The sequence below is a fragment of the Panthera tigris genome, chromosome X (genome assembly GCF_018350195.1).
Source record: "Panthera tigris isolate Pti1 chromosome X, P.tigris_Pti1_mat1.1, whole genome shotgun sequence".
Classification (NCBI taxonomy): domain Eukaryota; kingdom Metazoa; phylum Chordata; class Mammalia; order Carnivora; family Felidae; genus Panthera; species Panthera tigris.
In genome coordinates this window covers 13305994-13323331 of record NC_056677.1, presented here as the reverse complement: position 1 = coordinate 13323331, position 17338 = coordinate 13305994, and the positions used below count along the sequence as shown (strand labels likewise).

Here is a 17338-nt window from a genome sequence, read left to right as displayed (position 1 = left end):
TCAGGTCACGATCTCACAGTTCTTGAGTTCAAGCCCCACATCAGGCTCTGTGCTGATATCGTGAAGCCTGGTTGGGATTCTTTCTCTCCTTCCTTCTGCCCCTCCCCCACTTCTTCTTGCTTGCTCTCTCTCTCACTTAAAAACCAAGATACAAGTGGGTATTCAATGAAAAGTGAGTTTCTCTCTCACTTCTGTTCCCAGTCATCCCATTCTCTTCCCCAGAGGCAACCACTGTTACCACTTTTCTAAGTATCCTTCCGGAAACTGTCTATACATTTAAAAAGAACATACATATTCTGCACTGTGACTTCTTCACTTAGATAGGTCTCCACTTAGTACACATACCTTATTCTTTTTAACTGCTTCGTAAGTATTCATAATATGGATGTACTATAACTTCCTAGCCCTGGAATGGATTTTTATTATCAGGATGTCTAAAGCAGAGATAAAACATTAGCAACCCATGGGTAGTATCTACCCATGGATGTGTTTTGTTCAGCCATCACAATGGTTTGAACACGTGGATCTCAATGTATTTGACCATACGGGATGTAGTGGAAAGAGCTGTCCACCAACATCCACTCTCCTCTTTTATAGTAAGAGGGATGTCAGCGGGAAATGGCTACCCTACCAGGAGCTACACTGCCCAGCTGCCTGCAGCCAGCTATCTCCACAGGACTAGCTTTCCCCAGTTAAAAGTTGAGTGGAAGTGATGAAGGTTTCTGGTCTGCAGCTTTAAAGGGATAGCTGTGTTTCCTACACACAGTCCCTGCCCCTCCTGCCAGGCTGACGCCCAATGACTGGAAGAGGGCTCTCCGTGGCCTGAAGGGGGTTCACCAGCACCGTCCTCTGGTTGCAAGCTTTAGGCATGGCTTTGGAGCAGGTCACTGTTGAGAGTGGAAGGAGGGTAGTGGAACAAAAGATACCCCTGTTATGAAAAATATTTGCTTTATGAAAACAACTGTTTCGATGAGCAACAGGAGGTTAGGTTCTAAAAAGTACCACCTTCGCAGTGTGGTTTTTCTTACAGGAATTTCAGTAATAAAATGTTTTGTGGCTATAAGCATAGAACTATAAAATCTAAACATCACTGAACAAGTCCCAGGTTTGACTACATCTAGGTTTTGTACACTTGCATCACCACAGAGACTTTCTTACACGTTTTTATTTTCTCTCAAACACAGCAGCTGTTCAAGCCTTGAGAGGATGGCTCCGCAACCTGGATCAGCTATTACAAAGGTGATCTGATCTCTCTTTTACACACGGCATTTGTGTCATACCAATGCCTGCCTATGAAAGCATACACCTTTAGGTCTAATACCAGCACCTACCTATCTAGAGCCCTGGGAGAATCTAGACTCCTGTGAATATAAGTTGAGACTGTTTTACAGGTATCAAAGTAAAGCCAATTGTCCCTGACTGCCAAGTGGCCTTGTTCATTTTTATAGATGTACATTCTATACCAGCCCTTTGCGGGGCACCTGGCTGGCTCAGTCGGTAGAGCATGTGACTCTTGATCTCCAGGTTGTGAGTGCGAACCTGATGTTGGGTGTAGAGATTACTTTAAAAAAATAAAATATTCAAATCAGCCCTTTGTTATCCTTCCCCATATCATGTTACCTATCCGCATAAATGTGAAGGCATTAATGCCACCCTCTTCTAAGCTCTTCCCTTAAATCCCACCCAAATCCGACACCGAGTCTGTGGGCTCTCCTCCCTTTGGTAGCTACAGTCTTTTATTCTATATCCTTCTCCTCCCTTTATATAAACATCAGCCCTCCTATGTAACAACCACCTCATCACTTTCTTCACTTCCCTCTTTCATTCCTGCTTCTTGGCATCATCTCTCCATCCTGTTTCTTCTCCACACAGTCAGTCCACCGTAGGCCACTCTGACTCAGCAATCTAGCCTCACTTCCCTGTTTTTCACAATCCTGTGTTTCTACCACAGCAGGCGACTGGGGCTCGGTCCCTCTGTGAGCCCACCAAGGAACTATCCCACGGGAGATCAAGGGAGTCAGGGGACTTTATCCTCAGACTCCCTTTCCTCAATGATCTTCTGTGCAAATGAGTGCGTATGGATCAAACATGCTGCTATTAGGATCATGTTTATCATCTCACCAAAACCCTACAACTCTGCGGACAGTTGGCCCTATTTTACAGATTAAAAATCTGAAATGCAGAAAGATTAAGCCACTTGCTGAAAATTAAACAGTTAATAAGCAGCTGAGCTGGACTCCAAATCCAGCCTCGTCTCTTCCATTCTATGATGCAATGTCGGAAGAGCCACAGCACATCCATTCCCCAGCACGGTCGGCACTCGTGGGCTTGCACAGCCAGAGAGATGCTTGCATGCTTCCAGCCTCTCCTCCCAAGGAAAACGTATTAAGATAGCTGCCCAGATTGTTTTAATCTTCTTGCATGCATAGGAAAACCTTCTAGGTCATAATCCACCAGCCATGTGAAATTTTTATAGCATCATCATCCGTGGCTACTCCCACCTCAAATACCAGTTACTATGAAATTATGCCAGAATTTGGATCAAAGTATGGGGGAAAATGCAAGGCAAATTTTTATCTGATGAACTCATGGCAGAGAATCAAATTTCATAGAGAGTTCCAGACTCTAGTATATTAAAAAACAATCTGTAACTTTGCTGTGAGGAGACTACTTTATTAGAACAACTAAAACATGCTGAGCTTTGCTGGGACACAGGGGTCATGCTAATGTGTGAGCCAAAGAGAGTCTTTTCTTGCTTTAGTAGAAAATATAATCATCTGCAAATCACTAGCATCTGAGGCTGGCTTGATTTAAAATGCACACAGATATAGAAAAAGTTCCAGGAAATCACTGAATTTATAGCTTGCCTACATTAGTCAGCGGAACGGCCCTCGCTGCTCCCAAAATAACACTTGGGAAGGCGCTGCATCCTAGCACCTTCACTAAAGCCAAGGCATGGTTCTCATCTGCTGCTCTGTAAGTTCCCTAGGAGGACTTCTCCCCCTTCCCAGGGAGCCAGGCAAGCAGACAGGGCCCTCCAACCTCCCTCACCACCCTCCCAGCTGTACAGTGGCTGCCTCAAGGAAGTCCCAGCCCCAGAAGGCCCCCAGCAGGCTACCTAGAGGAGCCCTGGTCTTAATCCCCTCCACCAACCAGCTAACCATCAGTCAGATTTAGAAAGCAGAGCCCCCTTAGCATTAAACCCTCCAGGACACAGGATCTTCACCACACGGGTAAGACACAGGAGAAGATTCTGGCCGGGTGTTGGTCACCAAGATCTTTCACAAAAGAACCGCGTAAGCGTTGGGGAAATAACAGACAGTAATCCCATATATAAATTACCATAATGCAGCAGAGAACAAGACCCCAGCCATGCACACTCAGTGGGCTATGTGGGGTTAAAGTATTTTAATCCTCTTGGTACAGAATTTCTTAATTCCTGGTCCATAGCAAGTGTGGGCAAGGCTCCAGACACATGGGAGATTCTATCTGCCTAGAACTGCTTTCCCTCCCAGGAATACCATAGCAACACGAAGACCTTCCCAGGATGGGAAACGGCCAGGTCTGCTCGTCCCGTGAACTCACAAAGACCTCTGTGGCAGACACACATCCACGGACTCCCACAGGAAAAGGAAAGACTGGGGTGCAGAGGGGCACTTCACCTGGCACACTGGGCTGGAAGACTTTATTCAGATCCAAGGAGGAGGCTCTGGAGTGGGTTTTCTGTGGCCGCGGTGGCGGGGTGGGAGGGTCCTCGCCCCTTTTCATGGCCTCTTCTATGGAGGTGCTAGAGTAAGATCTGCAGCAAAATAAGGAGAGGTCGGAAGGGAGACAGCAAAGCTTTAGTCTCTGAAGTAGGGTTGGAATGGAAACACCCACTACAAAGGACTGACCAGTTCCCATCTCGAAGCAACAATGAATTCTACTGTCCCTTGGGTGCCAGTATCCGCAGTAACTGCCCACACCCAACCCGTGAATCAGAAACTTTTTTCACCTCTTTGTTCATATTATATCTTAGACCTAAATTTACCCAAAGGAAAAGCTAAATTCAAACCAGTTTCTACTGGTACTGTTAATAAGAATAACATGTAAACCTTCTGCTTAGGTACTTCCATATTGTAACAGAAGGGCTTCATGGGTTAACAGACTGCAGAAGTTACCTCCTGTTTACATGCAAACGTGATGACAGGCACATATGGAAGTGGGACAGATAACCTGAGAGTAAGTATCCGATGCTCAGGGGAATATGCCACAAGTGAAATTCAGGAAAGGAAAACACACATCAGTCAGATGGAGGGGTCGAGGCTGTCTCACCATGACAAAGACCAGTTTGGGGGTAAAATTTTCAAAGCAAAAGCATCCTCTTAACCTTCTCCCTCCCTCGGTAACAAGTCAGTAGCTAACTAACTAGGCAACTTCTGAGACTGTAACTCCAATAATGACATTTAAAGAAATAGGAAATAAATAACTTGCCAAGGGTTGCATAGCTAGAAAGTTACATAGGTTCGATTCAAACTCCAATCTCTTTCTAAATTCCATTTTTAAAATATTCTGATACTGCCTATGAGCCAGGAAAGAAATCTCTTGGTAGCAGCGGCTAAACTACTTAGAGACGTAATTATTTTCTAAATTAATTCAACTCAGTCTATTGCTTAGAAATAGCTTTGTGGATGAGTTCCCAATATGATTTTCTAAAAAGCGGATGTGTATATCCGTTCTGCTCAGCTTCTCGGCTAAGTTCATGTCAAAGAAGAAAATGACCTTTGAGTCAGAGATAGGTTCTAGGGACAAATTAACCTCAGGAAACTGCTATCAGTATTTAGCTATTAGAGAGGCATTTATAAAATCAGAATCTATCTATTACTATTAAGCAATTTCAATTCTTGGTAAAGCTGGTTTGGGCATAGCAAGATTTTACCTTCCTGAATCATTCCCTCAGGGGTTTCCTTGTGGTGGCTGAAGAGTTTTGTTTGTCAAGCAAGGTTGCAATCTTTAATAAAACCACCATAATGGCATGTGACATGCTCTGGGGTGGTCCCTGTAAAATAAGTGGCATGATGGGCAAGGCAAAGGCATGTAGGAACCAGCACGAAGAACGCTCTAGTACTTTCAACCAGAGTCAGAGGAAATCGATAAGAAAGAACATTTTCAAATGGGAACTCTTGATTTGAAAAGGAAATGGGAGACTCCTGCTAGCAATTAAAAGAACTTTCAAGCATTTGACTTCGGCTCAGGTCATGATCTCACAGTTCTTGAGTTCAAGCCCCGCATCAGGCTCTGTGCGGACAGCTTAGAGCCTGGAGCCTGCTTCGGTTTTTGTGTCTCCCTCTCTCTCTGCCCCACCCCTGCTCATACTCTGTGTCTCTCAAAAAATGAATAAATGGTAAAAAAATAAAAAGATTTAGGGGCGCCTGGATGGCTCAGTCGATTGGGCGACTGACTTCACTCAGGTCATTATCTCACAGATTGTGAGTTCGAGCCCCATGTCAGGCTCTGTGCTAACAGCTCAGAGCCTGGAGTCTGCATCAGATTCTACGTCTCCCTCTCTCTCTGCCCCTCTCCCGCTCACGTTCTGTCTTTCTCCTTTAAAAATAAACATTAAAAAAAATTAAAGAAAAAAAAAGAACTTTCTACGCCAGACAGAGCTTTAGTGACATTTTTCAGTCAAGAAAGAAAAAATAATATGTGTGCGTGTGTACACTAACACATATATATAGTTAGGCACACCATCCCGTCCCACATACCTCATTCCATTTTATTCCCATATGTAACCTGTATACTTGTATTTCCATATGGAAAGTTAACTGAGTATCAAATAAGTGATACTGGAAAACTAGGACTACAACCAATTTCAATTAAATGTGCAGGGAATCAACACAATAATGAATATAAGTAATGTCAGAATGGGGATTTTCCCTCTTCCCCTCACATTTCTACAAAGTTTTATTATTCTAAAAAGGAAAATAAAAATAATTTGACTCTCTCGGTCTCAGTAAAGACCCAGTGGGTTGTAGTGAAAATAAAAAGGTCCAAATTAGACCAGGAGACCAATCCTTAAAAGAACATATAAAATTTGGCCATAGAGGGGTGCCTGGGTGGCTCAGTCAGTTGAGCATCCGACTTCAGCTCAGGTCATGATCTCACAGTTGGTGGGTTCAATCTCAGTGTCGGGCTCTGTGCTGACAGCTCAGAGCCTGGAGCCTGCTTCGGATTCTGTGTCTCCCTCTCTCTCTGCGCTCCCCCACTCACTCTGTCTCTGTCTCTCTCTCTCTCAAAAATAGATAAACATTAAAAAATAAAATGAAATAAAAAATAAAATAAAATTTGGCAGAGATATTAATAATAGAATATGTGACTATGAAGTTTTGTACTTTCACTCGCTTTGAGAAAAAGAGGAAGTCAACAGAAGAAAAATGTGAGGCTCAAATTATAGTTAATATAGCACACCTAAGCAGCTTCCTGCAAGTCAAAGGTCAGATAAGGAGGTCAGACCTCCTACTATGAGGTCAGATAAATGTTACTATTCCTACATCCTAAAGTCAGTACAGACTAATTTGCAAAAGAGCCATTCATCCTTAAAACAACAACAACAACAACAAAGGATGAGTAAATGTGGCAGCCACAGAGAAAAACGGTGACTGTATCTTTTCTTCTGGCCAAAAAGAATTCCTGTATCTATTGTTTCAAAAAAACATGACTATAGGTATCTGTACCTTCTATAAACAAGAAAACAAATCCCCAATATAGAAAATCCAGATATACAAGTTAGACTAAGGGATAACTCTCAGATTTACACAAAGACGAGATTTCCTTAAATGTCGGTATTTCAAGCATATAAAGTATTATCAGATTTAATTTCACTTTTTCAGGGACGTGTCTAAGTAGCCAAAGGAAGAAAAAAGTCACTAAGAGCCAAAGCAAACATTGGAAGCCACAAACGTACTGTCCTATCTTCCACTGTATTCCTACCACTGAAAAGTGCTCCCAATACCATCTCCCCTCTCTGATGTTCTATTCATGTTCATGTATTTCTCCTCCATCTGCCATTCTGACGTCCAATGCCAACCGCAACTCTGCCTTCCTGGCTCTCCCTCTTCTACCAATCTAAAAACTGTGACTCCAAAAAGAGGCTCTAAGATAGGATAAAACAGACCATAAGCACCGCTTACCCGAAGCTTCAAGCCTCATTTTAAAATGACTGTGAGTATTTGTTTTTCCTACTCTAGATTTTATCCCTCAGGTGTCTGTTTGGTGTCGACCTTGTCATGACAGTAAATTTCAGGGTTAGTCACCTCTTAACCACTTTTCCTTCTCTGCAAAGCCACTGCCCTCTATTCCTTATCATCCTGCAACAAGGGGGCCATGTCATGCAAGCCACTTCTTGTCAGTCGACCAGCCAGCAGCAGCCACCACATTCTACCACTAAGAGACACAGAAATTAAGAGTCTCCCAGCAGCACTGCAAGCTCCGATCAGGCCCCTCATGACAAAGGAACTCACCCATTGTCTAAGCTGCATATCTAAAGGAAAAGGAGATCGTGGGTTGGGCTTTGGGTTGTGGGACTTTATTTCTAGTCAAAGAAAGGGTACGAAGGGCATTAAAGCAGAAATTAAACGAACACTACCTGGATCTTGGTCTTGCTTTGAGGCTGTTGGAATCCTTAGAAGTGGCTGAAACAAAGACCGGTTGTTGTTTACTTGGCTTTCATTTCTGCAGTTGAACAGGTTTATAAGCAATACCTGGGCTACTAGAGAACATATATCTCAACAGGTAAATATGAGGTGCAGGCATCCCTGTGGAGAACTTAACCGCCTCCACATCTTCATTATTTTCTCATTTCATTTCTAAAGCTAAAGGCACAGTTCAAAGGAAAGAAAATCCAACATTTTTCTTCCTTCTGTCAGAGCACTAAGGAGCTATTCTCAAATCTACACTGATGAATAAATTCCAACCTAAAAAGACAACCCTCTCATGGGGTTATCTACTTATATGAGGGGTTCTGATGTGTGGTTTCCTTGGTCTATCATGATAGCCTAGTAACTGATTTTGAACCAGGCTCCCCTGAAGGCTAGGAAGAACTCTATCAGGTTACATATTTTAAGAATTTCTTAAGAGACACTGCCAGAGTAGCATGACCACAAGAAATCAAAGCTCCCACAAGCTAAGTTGAAACGAGCAACACAGCTTTTCCTACAAGAAAATATTCTTGTGTCCTATGTCCCTGTGACCAAATCACACAGACGATAGTACGGAATGAAATCATTAAGATATTTTACCAACCATATGAGACTTTTCCTTATCAAATTTAAATCATTAACAACTTGCTCACTATCAACACCCATGGACCCTAACTTTCCCATCACAAGTTGTTGGGAATAATTAGAAACATTTACAAAAACATTGATCCTTTTTTATATTTTCAGTACCCTATGGAAGACAACTTTAGAAACCACCAGTTATGCTAAGGTTTTGCAAACACTGCAAATCTTTCATCATAAAATCTCATAAAAATTCATAGAAAAAGTGCTACTAACTAGGAACAAGGAGAATATCGTTTGTATATTGTTTGCAGGAATTCTTCCAGAGAGAAAATGTCTCAATGCATCATCCCACCTTTTTTTACATTGCTCTAAAGATAAAAACCCTCCTTGGTATGAAGGAGCCTAGATTTATGATGGTCGTTAAAATCTATGAGTTAGATAAGCAGGAGAGAAAGAGGAGTTAAAAATGCTAACAAGGCACAAAGCAAAGAAGCAATATGTATTCCCTTAGATATGGTCAGCTGTAGAAAAGACACATTTCTCTCAAAACAAGCATTGTGGCTTGTTGTAGCGAGAACACAGGCATGTTTCAACTTCAACCCATCGAAATGCTCTCGGAGCTCTGGAAAGCACTGGACGCCTGAGGAGTCTGAGCCCTGTCTTGCCCATTATCACGCACCCCCACCCACATGTACATGGAAAACTACCTCTTCCCACCCCACAAACTCCAGGCAGCAGAGGAAAGCGGCCTAAGGGGAGCTGCTCCTGCAGCCAAGCAGGCCGCCTTGGGGCTGAGTGGACAGTGCAACCAGACTCACCACAAATCTGGGGGCCGTCCTCCGGGCAGGCTGCCCACAGCTGGCTCTGACCCCTCTTCTCCCTCAGGCTACACTACTTTCCAGAAATAGTGTGGGCCCGGGGACACCTGGGCAGCTCAGTCGCTTAAGCATCTGACTCCTGATTTAACCCTAGGTCATGATCAAGCCCTGCTGTCAGCGCAGAGCCTGCTCGGGATTCTCTCTCTCCCCCTCTCTCTCTTCCCCTCGTCTGCTCTCTCTCTCAAAAATAAATAAACATTAAAAAAAGAGAAATATGTGGGTTGGGAAAGTCTTAGTCATTTTAAAATAAAAGTCTGGTTCCCCAAACCAGACAGTAGTGACCGTTAAATTCCTTTGTCAAGTGCCATTATCTCTTTCTCCTAGGTAAGAATGGGTGTGGAAGGGTGAACCCTGCTGGTGAGAGATAGACCCACAGACAGATGGGGTGAGGGGTATGGATAAGCAGTGGGGACGAGGACAGGAGTCCTAAGGCCTACGTGTTCCTCCTGGACACAATACCAACTGTTGCGTCTCTGAACCTCAGTTTCCTCACCTACAGAATGAAGAAAATAAAAATGCAGCCCTTTCTCCTGGGGAGAGAGAAGGCAAAGGTACTTGGAAAACAATCTATTTTTGAACTGTAAAATATTACTGTTGTAGAGTGCTAATTTTTCAAGCTGAGAAATCTGGATTCTAAATGTAGTTCCTTCTAGGACAGCAAAGGAGGTGCAGGTGGGAACAGGTAATGAAAGGAGAAAATTGCTCTACCCCATAAGGCCATGGGGTGAGAGCTAGTAAACGGGGAAGCTGCTAGAATCACTAACAGCTGTCTGAAGACTACAGTGTGGGGATAAACAGGCCTAATCCGCTCAGCATAGCCTAGAGACATCAAGAAAAAGATCACCATTGTGCAGCTTGCTCTGAGGAATGAGGCTGCAGTATGTTAGCTAAGAAATCTACTTTCAGCAATGAAAAGGATAAGGGCATATTAAAAAACCACGTGACAAGGAATACCCCCCCCCCTTCCCTGACAGCAATCCTACCACAACATCCTCCTCCTCACCATTACTATTATCATTATTATCAACACTACCAGCCACTGTGGAAGAACAGGGCAGGGAGAGACTTCTCCTGCCACCTGCAACAATATACCACAGGCAGGGCTTGGTGAGTTCCCACAGGTTTCAGATCACAAAAAGCTGGAGAACACTATTCCGGTTCAGTCGTCCATCAGCTTCCAAGCTCCTGAAAGTCAGACTGAGCATTTGGGGCATATGAGCATCTGCAAAAATGGCAAGGTCGTGTTGTACTGGAATCCAGGCCGAAGCCAGCAGGTAGGTCATAGCTTCTCATTTAGCTAGGAAGAGGGAAGAAGGACAACTTCCCAGAACATTGCAGGCATGTCATCGTTCCAGAAGATTGAAAGAGGATAAAAAGGCAAGCCTAAAGTTTAATTCTCTAAAAAGCAGCAACTCAACTGAGGTGAACTGCCCGTGTGGCATGGACAACCACCACCTTGAAATTCTACAGCGTCTCGCACTGGAAATTCAAACATTCCCCAGGAAAGGGGGTATTAAATACGTTTCAGATGAGGGATTCCCTCATATCCACTCCAGATAGGGCAGCAGTGGGAAAAATGAATCAGAAACCACATAGCATGTTCCTAGGCAGAATGTGAAACAAATTCAGATGTACTTCACGCACTGTCGCACACCCTGATAGGATTTGTCTGGTGACTCCGTGCCCCATTCAATAAAGAAATCTTAAAAATGACATCTACAGTTCAGGCTCCAGAGAACACATGATGCTCATGGAAAAAATAGGAAGTTATGAGCCTCAAAGACTGTTGGAAAAGCACCAATTTAACTCTCCAAAATCAAATAGCTTTTATTAATACTGTCAACACGAAGTTTACAAAACCTGAGGTACATCCACTCTGGCTCCAGAAATTAAAGCTGGAAAGAACCTACCTCACGCATTTGTCCTAAAATGGGTTTAGAGGGCAAGCGTAAAGTTTAATTCTCTAACAGGCCAGCCAGCCATTTGTCTTTACACAAACTGAGCATCTCTCTTTCTGACGAAAGAACCCAAATCAGTTTCAAAAGCCCAAACTAGGCTTGAGAATTCCTACCACTTTGGGAGTCATGGTTGATCTATAAACTCAGTTTTCTATTTCTTTTTTATTTTTATTTTTTTGATGTTTTATTTTATTTTTGAGAGAGAGACAGAATGTGAGTGGGAGGGGGGGGCAGAGAGCAAGGGAGACACAGAATCCGGAGCAGGCTCCAGGCTCTGAGCTGTCAGCACAGAGCCCGATGCAGGGCTTGAACCCACAAACCGTGAGATCATGACGTGAGCCAAAGTCAGATGCTTAACTGACTCAGCCACCCAGGTGCCCCAACAATTTTCTATTTCTTAATATCATCTTCTAGAGGCAAAGGTTCCAAAAATAGGCTACACACCGGAACTGCCTGGCAGACGATCTAAAAACACAGATTCTTAGACCTCTTCACTAAAATCAATCATATATTCTCATTTGTATTCATTCTCACTCTCTCCCCTCCTCCTCCTCTCTCCCCCACTCCCTTCTCTCCCTCCATCCCTCTTTTTATTAATTTGTTAAATATTTATTATTTTTGAGAGAGAGACAGAGTACGAGTGGGGGAGAGGCAGAGAGAGAGGGAGACAAAGAATCCGAAGCAGGCTCCAGGCTCTGAGCTGTCAGCACAAAGCCCAATGTGGGGCTCAAACTCACAAACTGTGAGATCATGACCTGACCTGAAGTTGGACGCCCAACCAACTGAGCCACCCAGGCGCCCCTATCCCTCTCTCTTTTAAACCTCAAATGAACTTGGTGTCTGGGGAAAACTGTACTATAACATAAGCCTCAATGTTCTATCGACTCCTTTGTTCCAACTTTAAACAAATAAGCTTGGGATGATAGCTAACTAACCCAAACAAACATGATTTACTTATTAAATATTATGAGAGAGAACAATAAGAATGCAGCAACCTCTTTCATGTCCTCATAACCAGAGCTCCAAATAGTAACGCCCTCCCTAGCCAGTTTGTTTTTAACTAGGTTCATCTTAGTTCAGTGATGGCTCCCATCAAGAGAGCTGAGGACACAGGCCTGGCCATCTCCCTGGTTCACAGACCCAGTGCTGACTCTCCAAGAACGTGGGCAAACACACCTTTTCTTTTTCTCCTTGGAATCTCCTCCATGTAGAAGCACATTTACTTACTTGCCTTCCTGGTGGTGAATTTTCATGAAAACATTGGAGATTTCTGCTTTGGAAATGGAGAAGTTCAACTGTGGGCCTCCACTTGATCTACCTCATTAGCTCCTTACTCCACAGAAACCACAATGGCTTACTGAAATCTTCTCAACTCCAAGTCTTTCCAATTTTACAGTAAAAGTAACAATGAGACTCTAACTTCAAACTGAGTGCTCCTATTGGTGAAACCTAAATTCAGAACTTAAAAATAAAAAACCGGGGCGCCTGGGTGGCTCAGTCGGTTAAGCGTCCGACTTCGGCTCAGGTCATGATCTCACGGTCCGTGAGTTCGAGCCCCGCGTCGGGCTCTGTGCTGATGGCTCAGAGCCTGGAGCCTGTTTCAGATTCTGTGTCTCCCTATCTCTCTGACCCTCCCCCGTTCATGCTCTGTCTCTCTCTGTCTCAAAAATAAATAAACATTAAAAAAATTTTTTTTAAATAAATAAACAAACAAACAAATAAATAAATAAATAAAATTAAAAAACCACCCTCTTTTCAGGTATAAAAAGCAACCAAAGGTTTCATTACAATAAAACCCAAGGCAAATATTTAGAGAGAAACATACACAACCATCAATTTTCTACTCACTGACACTGTTAGGTTTTTTAAATTAGAAAACAATTACACAAAAATGTATTAAAATTGTTTTCTCCTACCTGGATCCTCAGACACGTCCTTTGGTAAGGCTTCATCCGCAGTACTTTTCAAACCTAGACGTGTTTTGTTTTTAAGGAACAAGAGAAAGGAGGAGAAAAGAAAACAAAACCGTAAAATTTTATTTCTTAGGCACATTATATTAAAGCAAAGAATCCCTAGTCATCACTTATGAAAACGGTGTTACAAACCTCTGTAAGTTGCTACAGCACCCAAACAATAGAGACCCCTTGAAGTAGGGAAATAGGTTCTCATCCCACAAAGAACATAGCTGAATTACCAACTTTCAACCGAGCGCGCCTCTAGTGGCTAGGAGGAGTATTACCAGGAAGCGCCAGAAATCTCCTCCTTTCATTCTTGACATCCAGACCAATGACATCAGAATCTCTCCAGGAGTGAGATGCGGGCTTTAGTACTTTCAGACCCGTCATTCCAACGCACAATCAAGGCTAAGACCCGCTAGGAAAGAACGTGATCAGAGTACACACTGCTACAAAAAATGTCTAGTTCTGCCTGCCTCTCCTGAGCAAAGATTTAAATAGAGAGCAAGCGATCATTGCTTCCTAATGGAAAACTTACCTTTCATGTTTAACTCCTGTACAAGGTTGCATCGGTGGCAGGTCTTGACAACAAAACTTGAAATAGCTTCACTGATTTTTAGTCCCTTCTGATAAGCCTCTCATTCATGGGTAGTAAATCAGTATCAGCTAATAAAAGGAATACTAGCCTGAGACTCAGAAAATCTTTATTCTTACCTCCACTCTTTTTATTATTAAGCAAATGACTCCTACTGCCTGAATTTCAGTTTACTCATCTCTAAATTTTAGGTGATAAAACATACTAGCCTCTGTTTGGCTTTGTGAGAACTGAGTAAGGCAGTAAATGAGGAAGGACCTGGTAGATTATAAAGCATTATATGGAGTGGTGGGAGTGGGGAGAGGTCCTCCTGTTCTAAATATTCCCAGGCCAACTCATCTCTGTGCTTAACGGTAGCGCTAACATGGAAAACTGAGCTGCGCTGCTTCTCACTCGCCCGGTAAGACAGACAAATTACCGCTGGCTTCCCGACACAGCTTCACATCCACAAAGTAACAGAAGATAAATCCAAAGGACAGAAACTCTCTCCAGAAAGATAACTTCCTCAAGGATTAGACCTGTATACAAATGTGCGTTTGTACTGATGTTCTGGGATCACCTCTGCCAACCCAAGATGTTACGCTCTCAATTCTTTCAGCTTCCAGTCATTTCCTAATCAGTATGACCAAATTCCAAGTAAAGGGTCAGGACAGGTGAGTAAGGGGCCAATGAGTTGAGGGGCTTTGGAAGTTCCTGTTACCACATGCTCCCGAAATCAGCCATTCCAAGAGAAGTGGATGAAGAAACACAGGTAGAATGTCCCTGAAGGAAGAAAACTCATTCTTTTCATACCTTGTTTGTCATCACTAGTCACATCTTGAGTTGGGACAGGAAAGTCAGCCATGTCTTTAACAGATAGCTTCTTGGAAAAGAAAAGTAAATACATTATACAAGTTGAAATGGAAATTACATTATGTGTACATATGATGAAATTGCTTTAAAAGCTACACATCTTGCCAATATTTTGGCTTCAGTAAACCCTGACATTTAATACTTTTTTATTTTGGGGGGTTCCTAGGGAGGTATAAGTTAATTTGTATTGAAGGTTTACATGTGGGGCGCCTGGCTGGCTCAGTCAGTAGAGCCCATGACTCTTGATCTCAGGGTTTTGAGTTTGAGCCCCACCCTGCGTGAAGAGATTATTTTTTTTTAATTTTTTAAAGAAATTTACATGTGCAGAGGAAAAAAATGATTCAGATTTAGGCAGATGTATAGAATGCACATTAAATCTGAACCCGGTTTGGGATTCAGCCAGAGAACTGTGTAGCATTTGCCCATTCTGTCCAAAAACAAACCTGCACTTTCTGTACTGTTTCACTTGTCAAGGAATAAGGTAATTTTATTGATGACCAGAACAAAATTTTCTCCTAACTCACTTAGGGGAAGTCTTCAGTAATACTAATGAGATAGAATACCCAAATTGATCAAGTACTGATTCCTTTAAATTTTTGTTTAAAATCTACTTGCTATGAATTTATTTCTTACAAAGTCTAAATATGCACTCTGTGACCTTAGATAAGATTACAGAATAATATTTATTAGTATTTACTATATATAAACAAATTCTGGAAAGATACATAAAAATCGAAGGGTGACTCAGTAGATGGGGAACAGAATGGGAGGAAGACTTGTCACTATCTGCCTTTTGATATTCTTTTTATTTTAAACATATTCAGAAAAATCAAATAAAACTTATAGGAAGCAGAGTAAATCTTGGAGCAATCTGGTGCTCCAGAAGGTTCACTGGTTTGCCTTTCAGAATCTGAACAACCCCAGTGAGATAAGCAATACTTGTGTTTTTCAACTGCTTTAAAGAATGCAGTTCAGTGCTGCTTGGCGGTAACCTGATCTAGGATTTAACAATCCTCAGGCAGGTCATTCTTGGCATTACCATGAAGCCTCCAGATAGAATTTCCTATTCAAAGTCTACTGTCTCCAACAGAACAGAGAATGTATCTTAACAGTGCCTTTCTTTCATTTTCTTCTCCCACCTGGATTATAAACTAGATACCTAGGTAGAAGAAAATGATTTAGGAGTAGAACATATAAAAAGTTCTCCAAAACAACCACCTTTGAAAGAAATTTTTAAAGCCTAAAGAAATGGAAAGACATCCCATGCTCACAGGTCAGAAGACTCGATATTGTTAAGATGGCAATACTCCCCAAATTCATCTACAGATTCAGTGCAATCCTTCTTCGCTTTTTTGCAGAATTTGAACAGCTTGTCCTAAATTTCATACAGAAATGCAAGGGACCCAAAAGAGCAAAAATATTCTTTAAAAGGAAGAACAACAAAAGAAGAAAACTGAAAGACTGAGACTTCTCAATTTCCAAACTTAACACAAAGTTACAGTCATCAAGACAGTGTGGTACTAGCATTACGACATCCATGTAGCTCAATGGAACAGAACCGAGAATCCATAAATAAACCCTCACATTTGTCAACTGATTTTCAACAAAGGTACAAAACAATTGGGGGCGGGGGAGTTGTCTTTTTAATAAGTGATGCGAAAAGAATATACAAAAGAATGAAGGTGGACCTCTTCCTCACGGCATATGCAATAATGAACTCGGACTGGATCACGAACCTGAATGTGAGACCTAGAACTATACAACTCCTGGAAGGCCACATATAGGACTAAGTCTTTGTGAGCTTCTGCTAGGCAGTGGTTTCTTAGCTAGGACACCAAAAGCACAAGCAACAAAAGAAAAAAACAAACAAACTGGACCTCATTAAAATAAAAAACACTTGTGTTGCAGAGGACACTCTCAAGAAAGGAAAAAAAACAAAGAAATACTACCTCACACCTGTCAGAATAGCTAACATTAACAACTCAGGAAAACAACCGATGTTGGCGAGGATGCAGAAAAAGGCAAACCCTTTTGTACTGCTGGTGGGAAGACACACAGGTAGGTGTCACCACTCTGGAAAACAGGATGAAGGTTCCTCAAAAAATTATAAATAGAACTACCCTACCACCCATCAATTGCATTACTAAGTATTTATCCAAAGGATATAAAAATGCTGATTCGAAGGGGCACATGCACCCCAATGTTTAAAGCAGCGCTTTCAACAACAGCCAAAGTATGGAAAGAGCCCAAATGTCCATTGACAGATGAATGGATAAAGAAGATGTGGTTTATATATACAATGGAATACTACTCAGCAATGAAAAAGAATGAAATCTTGCCATTTGCAACAACGTGGATGGAACTAGAGGGTATTATGCTAAGTGAAATAAATAAGTCAGGCAGAGAAAAACAAGTATCATAGGACTTCACTCATCTGTGGAATTTGAGAAACAAAATAGATGACCATAGGGGAAGGGAAGGAAAAATAAGATAAAAACAGAGAGGGAGGCAAACCATAAGAGACTCTAAAATACAGAGAACAAACTAAAGGTTGCTGGAGGGGTGGGGGTGTGTTAAATGAATGAAGGCACTGTTGGGATGAGAGCACTGGGTGTCGTAGGTAAGAGATGAATCACTGGGTTCTACTCCTGAAACCAATACTACACTATATGTTAACTAACTTGAATTTAAAAAAAGAAAGAAAGAAAGAACAACCAAAGACAGAAAATACTTGCCAATTATGTATCTAATAAGGGACCTACATTCAGAATGTACAAACACAACTCAATAATAACCAAATTTATAAATGGACAAAGGATCTGAATAGACATTTCACCAA

At 42.1% G+C, this 17338-nt stretch overlaps 1 protein-coding gene across 5 annotated transcripts in view; it reads right to left on the bottom strand.

The window, feature by feature from the left end:
- Positions 1-17338, bottom strand: part of REPS2 (RALBP1 associated Eps domain containing 2) — a 211506-nt gene that overhangs the window by 76177 nt on the left and 117991 nt on the right. For 4 of the 5 annotated variants that reach the window (XR_006213346.1, XM_042973696.1, XM_042973697.1 and 1 more), the window contains exons 10-13: positions 14440-14509; positions 13014-13067; positions 7625-7670; positions 3663-3799 (exon numbers count right to left, since the gene is read on the bottom strand). Coding sequence is in view for 4 of the 5 variants with exons in the window: in XM_042973696.1 (XP_042829630.1) it covers positions 3663-3799; positions 7625-7670; positions 13014-13067; positions 14440-14509 (307 nt within the window). In the remaining variant the exon portion in view is untranslated. The remainder of the gene's footprint in view (positions 1-3662; positions 3800-7624; positions 7671-13013; positions 13068-14439; positions 14510-17338) is intronic. The other variant, XM_042973699.1, reaches the window with a different exon arrangement.